At 63.1% G+C, this 7,663-nt stretch overlaps 1 protein-coding gene across 1 annotated transcript; it reads right to left on the bottom strand.

Annotated features, from left to right (window-relative positions):
- Positions 1-1,391: 1,391 nt before the first annotated feature.
- LOC106891471 (fibulin-7-like) lies at positions 1,392-5,377 on the bottom strand. The gene is made up of 8 exons (XM_014948040.1): positions 5,122-5,377; positions 4,639-4,789; positions 4,341-4,511; positions 4,056-4,181; positions 3,779-3,904; positions 3,535-3,672; positions 3,295-3,433; positions 1,392-2,013 (listed from the first exon to the last, which is right to left on the bottom strand). Exons 1-8 carry the CDS (start codon positions 5,188-5,190, stop codon positions 1,653-1,655), a joined length of 1,281 nt encoding a protein of 426 aa, XP_014803526.1. The 5' UTR covers positions 5,191-5,377; the 3' UTR covers positions 1,392-1,652.
- Positions 5,378-7,663: the final 2,286 nt, after the last annotated feature.

Raw genomic sequence — 7,663 nt, 5'->3', positions numbered from 1 at the left:
CATCCATCCCTCTCCCTGCTGGCCACGGGGCTGGGGATGCAGCCCAGGGTGTGGGGGGTTTCTGGGCTCCAGCGCAGGTTGCCGGGGCGTGTGGAGCTTCTCCTCCACCGACACACCCAAGTCCTTCTCCTCAGGGCTGCTCTCTGTCCATTCTCCATCTGGCCTGGATTTGTGCTTGGGATTGCCCTGACTCACAAGCAAGACCTTGCACTTGGCCTGGTTGAACTTCATGAGGTTGGCACAGGTCCACCTCTCCGGCCTGTCCAGGTCCCTCTGGATGGCATCTGTCCCTTCCAGAGTGTCAGCCCCTCCACACCGCTTAGCGTCGGCGGCAAACTCCCTGAGGGTGCCCTCCATCCCGCTGTGTGCTGCACATGAACGTTCGAAGGGCGTAAGATCCCTGTGCCAAACCCACATTCGGGGTGCCTGGTCAGGCTGGCACGCCTGAAGCGCAGGAACAAATATTTACCCTTGTAATTCTCCCCTTTGCGTCCCATCCTCTCCCCTCGCTGGGTGCCGGCCAGCTGTGGATTTTCCTGACGCAGCATGGCCATCCCCGCCAGCCCAGGGATGTCCCCCTCCTCCCGGCCCTGGCCGTGCCGGTGGTGGGCAACACAAGGAGGTCTTTATGAGCCGCCCGCGGTCCCTGCACAGCGGCTGCTTTGTGCGAGGGGCAGCGGCACTCACCTAAAGAAGGCTCCTGTGTCTGGAGGGAAGGCTGTCCCGGGGCAGCGTGTCCTTCTCTCGCTGTCCCCAAAGGCCCTTGTCACCTTTTCAACTCTCCCTGCCCCGGGGGGGCTGGCTGTGCTGGTGGTGGCAGGGGATGTCCAAGAAGGGTCTGCACCTCTCTTGTCCTCACTGCCCACCCTCCTTGAGTCGGGAGCCAGGGAACAGCTCGAATGCTCGGTAGGCTACGGAGCTGCAGCTTTGTCCATCTCCTGCCAGGGCCTTTGCAGAGGGTGGCAAGGAATCATGGCCTCCAGTTGCCGTCCCCTGCTTGCCTGGTGCCCCCCTGCCCTTTCCTGGCACCTGCCAAACAGATGGGGACAAGCCTTGGACGTGCCACCCACCTCCCAGTACTGCACGGTGGGGGTGTTCGTTGTGGTCCCTGGGATTAGTGGTGCTGGGAGGGACGTGGGCACTGTGTGATACTGGGTGGGCTTGGTGGCTCCACTGGCACCCCGAGCTCTGCGGGGGGACCCTGCTGTCATCACCGCCCACAGCTGTTCCCCGGAGCGTTCCCCCAAGACCAGGGGGCTGCTCCCACACAGCAGGCACGGAGCAAGGAGGACACCCTTCCTGCAGCTGTTTTTTCTTTTATTGGAGGTTACAAGATACAAGGAGCCAGACCTGGGCGCCATGTGCCATCGGCTCTGCTCTGCTGTGCTCCTCCGTGTGCTCTGCAGGCAGAGAGGTAGGGGGCTGGCAGAGACAGGCACCCCTGGGCTGGTTCCCCTGCCTGCAGAGCAATGCAAGGTGCACCCTTGTGGCCTCTGCGGCAGGCACCCTTTCTGCTGCGGTGGCTTCACCCCACCAGCCATGAGCAAGCATTGAGGGAGAGGGATGTCCCCACCAGGACAAGGACTGGGGCTACTGAGCTGCACCCGCTCTACCGCTCTTCAGGAGAGACCCACACCTGCCTTCAAAGGGGATCAAAACTCATATGGGGACACAAAGGCTGTGACCTTGAAGATGTGCTTGCCCAGGAGGACCTTGCGGGAGAACTCACTCATCTCCAGCTCCACCTCCAGCGTGGCTGGCCCCACCACGGGGTTGGTGAGCACCAGCTCTCCCGTCTGCCGGTCAGAGCGCCGCACGGTGAAGACCCCCTGGCCCCGGCCCCCCGTGATGGCGAAGCGCAGGCTGTCGCCCACGAAGCGGGTGGTGGACATCTTGAAGAGGACGTGGGGCACAGTGCGGTTGGCTTGGAGCGGCAGGTAGTGGAAGGAGATGGAGGTGGCAGCCAGGCGGCAGGCTCGGCTGTCCATGGGGCAGGGGTTCCTCTCGCACTGGCTGCCAGGAGAGAAGTGGTGGCACTGCTCAGTGCCGTGGTTTGGCTCTCGAGGAGATGCCCGCATCCTTGCAAACAAGCCTGGCCCATGCTGCAGGCCGTATCTCCAGCCCCAATGCCACTGTGGCAACCCAAAGCAGCCACATTCGAGCCTTCCCGGCCTCGGATCTCTGTCCCATCCCTGCCTCTGCCAAGAAAACTCCGTGCCTTTCAGGGACACAGCTCTTGGTCATGCTCTGAGGCCGGGACCACAGTCCACAGTCCCAGCTAGAGGATGGAGCCAGGCTCAGATGCTCCTCCTGAAGAGTAACATCCCTTGGCCAGGTTCATCGAATCATTTAGGTTGGAAGAGACCTTTAAGATCATCGAATCCAACCATTAACCCAGCACTTCCAAGTCCACAACTAACCCATGTCCCTCAGCACCACATCTGCCTGTCTTTTAAATACCTCCAGGGATGGTGACTCAACCCCTTCCCTGGGCAGCCTGTTCTGACACTTGAGAACCCTTTTGGTGAAGGATTTTTTCCTTATATCCTTATCTCTTGGGTCACTTCTGCTCGGCCATAAAACAGCTCTGTCTCATGAGCAGGACCAGGGAGTTTTGCCTGCAGGATGGTACCCGATGGCACCACGTGAATGGGCAGCGGGGGGGAAGTTTAGTTTGAGGAAAAGGAGGCTGAGGGGAGACGTCATCACTCTCTACAACGACTTGAAAGGACACTGTAGAGAGGTTGGTGCTGGTCTCTTCTCGCAGGTCATTAGTGACAGAACGAGAGGGAATGGCTTCAAGCTCCAACAAGGTAGGTTTAGACTGGCCATTAGGAAAGAATTTTTCACAGAAAGAGTGGTCAGAGACTGGAATAGGCTGCCCAGGGAGGTAGTTGAGTCACCATCCCTGAATGTTTCAGAGGCGTTTAGATGTGGTGTTGGGGGATATGGTGTAGGGGAGAACTTTTTAGAGTGGGGTTGATGGTTGGACTCGATGATCCCAAGGGTCTTTTCCAACCTGAATGATTCTATTATTCTATGATTCTATGATTCTATGAAAACAGCGTCTTTTCCCCCCAAGGCTGGGGACTCTGGGAGACCTGGATCCTGGATAAAGCCACCATGTATTGGGAAGCCACCAGCATCCCGACCTTTGGCAGGGGGCATCAGGGAGCATGCCAAGCACACCCCACGTGGCAATTTGGCTGGCACGATACGGGGGCTGGGACACATGTAGGACCCATGGCCTGGGGGAGAGGGCACCACGCAGCCCGAGCCACCCACTGTACTCACAAGGCGGAGGTCTTGACGTAGCTGGTGTTGTGACGCGGCGGGGGGCACTTGGGGCGCACGCAGCGGTGGCCCCCGAAGGTGTTGATGCAGAGGTCGCCCTGGCTGCAGTTGTGCTGCTTCCCAGCACACTCATCCACGTCTGCGGCGGGGACAGAGGGTGAGCAGGGCTGGCCCCTGCCCGCTCCCCACCACATCCCTGGTCCCATGGGATGCTCCCTGCCCTGCTCCCACTGCTCTTACCCTCACAGGTGTTGCGGTCAGCGTGGAGCAGGTAGCCGGGGGGGCAGAGGCAGCGGTAGGAGCCGGGGAGGTTGAGGCAGTCGTGGAGGCAGATGCGGGTCTGGGGGCTGGACTGGAAGAGCTGGCACTCGTCCACGTCTAGGGCAGGGGGGGACAGAGCAGGACATGGCTGATGTTGACATCCTGCCGATGCCGAGCCTCAGCTTCCCCTCGCCTCGGTCCACCGTCCTCACCCTCCTTTTACCGTGGCACATGCCGCCCGCCCGCATCTGGAAGCCGGTGTCACAGCTGCAGCGCCGGGCACCCCCCAGGTGGCCCTGGGCACAGCGGGGCTGGCGGCTGAAGGAGGCGTTGCTCAGTGTCACCCAGTCTGTGGGGAGGAGTAGGGGTCACTGCCGGGGTCGGGGTTGGGGGGGGTACAAGGAGATAGGGGAGGGCTGAGATTGCGGGGGACCACGGGGAGATGGGTGCAGCGTGGCCGGGTGACGTCCCCATGAGCATCCCCAAACCTGGGCACCTACAGGCATAGATGGGGCTCTGGCAGGTGGGGCCTGACCAGCCCCGGTGGCAGAGGCAGGTGTAGCCCTGGTTGCCATCCACGCAGGTCCCACCGTTGGCACAAGGGTGGCTGGAGCAGTCATCCACACCTGGGGAGAAGGAGCTGATGAAGACGGGCTGGAGACACCCACCCTCACCTCACGGCTCCCATTGCTGCAGCCTCTGGGGAGCAGAGTGAGGGGGACCCAGAGCTCAGGGTGAGAGGGGAGCCCCCCCACCCCGGGCACCCCGACCCCGCTCCACTTCACTTCTGCAGAAGGGCTGGGTGCCGCTCCAGGTGCGGTCCCGCCGGCAGGCGCGCGTCTCCGAGCCCACCAGCCGAAAGCCGGCGTCGCAGACGAAGTGAACGTCGTGGCCCACCCGCAGGCTGCGGCCCAGCATCCGTCCGTTCGGCGGCACTGCCGGCTGCGGACAGGTCTCTGCGGACAGACGGACAGGGGTGAGGACGGACGCTGCCAGGCAAGGAGCTGAGGGGCGCCGTGCCCATGCCGCTTGCCAGCTGGCCCCAAGGAGATGTCTGTCTCCCCCGGCCGGGGTTACCGTTGCGTTTGGTGGCCTGTTTCTGGAGGTGGCTCTGGAGGAGGTTGAGCTGCTGCCGGAGCCCCCGCGTGCCCCGCAGCTGGGCAGCCTCCTGCGCCGCCAGCAGCTTCTGCATCTGCCGCACCGCCTCCAGCGCCTGCTGCTGGCTCAGGCACTCCTGGGGGGACACAAGGACACCCCCCGTCACCTGCCGGGCTCCCCCGCCACCCACCCACCCAAGCAGGCAGCGTATTTGGGGGTTGTTTGGATGCCCTTGCCCCCCTGCCTCCGGATCTGCTCCAGCCTCAGCCCCTCTGCCTGGTCCTGCCCTGGCACTGGGATGCCCCGGGTGGGATTAGCATCTTCTCAGTGCTGCAGGGGACAAGCCCCACTGCCACCTCCCCTGGCCCTGGGCAGCCCCGTGGCCGTGCTGTATCCCCCACCCCGGGGTGGTGACACGGTGCCGAGGGGTCTGCAAGGGAGCAGAAGAGGGGAGGCGAGGGTCCTTACCTGGGGGCTGCCGAGGGGCAGCTGGAGGATGCCCAGGGCCAGCCAGGCTGGCAGCAGGACGAGGAGCATGGCGGGGACGAGGAGCGTTGCGCCGGGGCTGGCTCCGGCTGTGCAGGCTGCAGGGAGGAGATGCTGGCGCTCCGGTGCTGCCGGGCCTCCCGTGCAGCCGCGCTCCTGCGCTCGCCGGGATTTATCGGCGGCCCCTGCCCCTCTGTTTGTTGGTTTTTCCCTTGGCCGAGGCCGAGGCGTAGGAAAGTTTCCCCTTGGCACCGGCGCCGGCCCTTCCCTTCTCTCTCCGCACATCAGAGGCTTTGGGGGCCTTTCATGTCACAGGGCCAGCAGATGCTGGGGCCAGGCGGTGGCTGTCACGGCACCCCCCCCCCCCCACCACACACCAGCGGTACCGGGCTCCCCCCACGGCCAGCCATGGCTCCGGGGCTCCCTGGCACGCGGGGGTGCAGGAGGAGGATAATCCCGTGCGTTTGCTAAGCGTGGGAAAGTCTCCTGGGAGAAGGGATGGATTTGGAGTCGGCGCAGGGTCTGGCTCTCTGGTGGGGCTGGGGGCACCGAGGAGGGCAGCCCGGCGGTGCCACGGACCCACCAGCCTCGGCACAGCCCTGCTGGGGTGAGTGAGTCCCGGCTGGAGATTAGAGGGGGACCCCAGGGCTCCACGGCAGCCTGGAGTTGGGGTGCAGGATGGCATGAGGGTGGGCATGAGGGTTAGGGTTAATGTTAGTGCTGGGATTGGGATTAAGGTTGAGATTGGGGCTGGAGTTGGAGTTAGGGTTGGCGTTACAATTGGGGTTGAGGTTTAGGTTGGGCTTGGGGTTATGGTTGGGGCTGGATTTGGGGTTGATGTTGGGGTTGGGGTTGAGGTTTGAGTTGGGGCTGGAGTTGGAGTTAGGGTTGGCGTTACAATTGGGGTTGAGGTTTAGGTTGGGCTTGGGGTTATGGTTGGGGCTGGATTTGGGGTTGATGTTGGGGTTGAGACTGAGGTTTGGGTTGGGGCTGGAGTTGGAGTTGGGGTTATGGTTGGGACTGGATTTGGGGTTGATGTTGAGGTTTGGGTTGTGCTTGGGGTTATGGTTGGGCCTGAGGTTGGGGCTGGATTTGGGGTTGATGTTGGGGTTGGGGTTGATGTTGGTTTGGGATTTGGGTTGGGCTTGGGGTTATGGTTGGGCTTGAGGTTGGGGCTGGATTTGGGGTTGATGTGGGGGCTGGGGTTGAGGTTTGGGATGAGTTTATGGTTGGGATTGGGGTTAGGGTTGGTGTTACGACCACTGGCAAGGGTTCAGGTGTATATGAAGAGGAGGGTTTGGATGAGGGTTGGGGTTGGCATTAGCATCAGGCTCACGGTTCAGGCCAGGGTTAGGCTCAGGGTGAGGGAACTAAGGCGTTCAGAGCTGGATTTCTGCTGCTGAGGTGGGGGGGATGCTCCCAGTGCCACCCGCCTGTGACAGCCCAGAGGAGGGGACATGGCAGCGGGTGCCTGTCCCCAGCCACCCCTGGGCAGTGATGTCTGAAGCCCAGACATCTGTCCTGTGCCAGGGGAGCCCCCCCAGCCCCCCGCCATGGGTGCTGGGAGCAGAGCTATCAGGGTGCTACTGAGCCAACCCTGGGCACTTGCTGGGACGTGTCCCCCCCCTCCCCAAGCCCAGCATCTCTCCCGCCGCCGGCCCCCTGGCCCTCCACATCCTCCCACCCCGTAACCATGCTGCCCAGCTTGCTGGAGCGGGTATTTGGCTTCTTGCCCACGGCGGTGTGTGTTACCTCCCCGGCATGTTTAATTCATGGGGCAGGAGGAAAGCTGGCAGCATGGGGAGCCCCCCCCCCGTTGACCCCCAGCCTCCTCGGTATCCGATCTCCTGGCACCCCAAAGGTGGGGGATCCCCGCTCCCTCCTGCCTTCCCACCCCGACCCCCGGCTCGGCAGTGGGGTTGGGGCGGACCCTGGGGGGCTGACCCGGCTGCGGGGCATCCCGGGAGCTGTCTGCCCCCGAGTTCTCGCCAGTGAGCAACTGTTTTGACAGAGCTTATTACTCACCCGTCAGGCTTTTGTTCGCGCTGACCAGCGGTGCCTGTCTGCAGTCCTGAATAGGATCACATCCCGCAAGCAGACACACACAAGCAGGAGCAGCGCGGCCGAGCTCGCCCCCCCTACTCATTTCTCCCCCCAAAATCCTCCCTCCAGAGCTGTGGGGGTTTGGTTTTCCACCTCTCACCTTCCCCTCCGCTCCCCAAACCCCAGCCACCTGCATGAAGCTCTTGGTGCTGCTGGTTTGCAACCTCCTGGCGTGGAGGGTGGGTGAGATGGGGTCGGATGCTCCAGAGAAGTTGTCCGCGCTGGCGCCAGGAGGTAACGGGGAGAGGGGCTGGTGGGGGGGGGGCGGTTCTGCTGCCAGCAACAGGGCTTGGGGGGGCTGCTGGTTTGGGTGGGTGCACTCTAAGCACCGTCCCCCAGGGCCAGGCCAGGTGGGCAGGGGGCTGGGGAGGGAGGTGGGCACCCAGGGGTGGCAACGGGGGTCTTGGGTGACGGGGGCTGG

The sequence above is a fragment of the Calidris pugnax genome, unplaced genomic scaffold, assembly GCF_001431845.1.
Source record: "Calidris pugnax isolate Ruff unplaced genomic scaffold, ASM143184v1 scaffold30, whole genome shotgun sequence".
NCBI lineage: Eukaryota > Metazoa > Chordata > Aves > Charadriiformes > Scolopacidae > Calidris > Calidris pugnax.
Note: the sequence above shows the minus strand (reverse complement) of the source record. Positions and strands in the feature narration are given on the sequence as shown.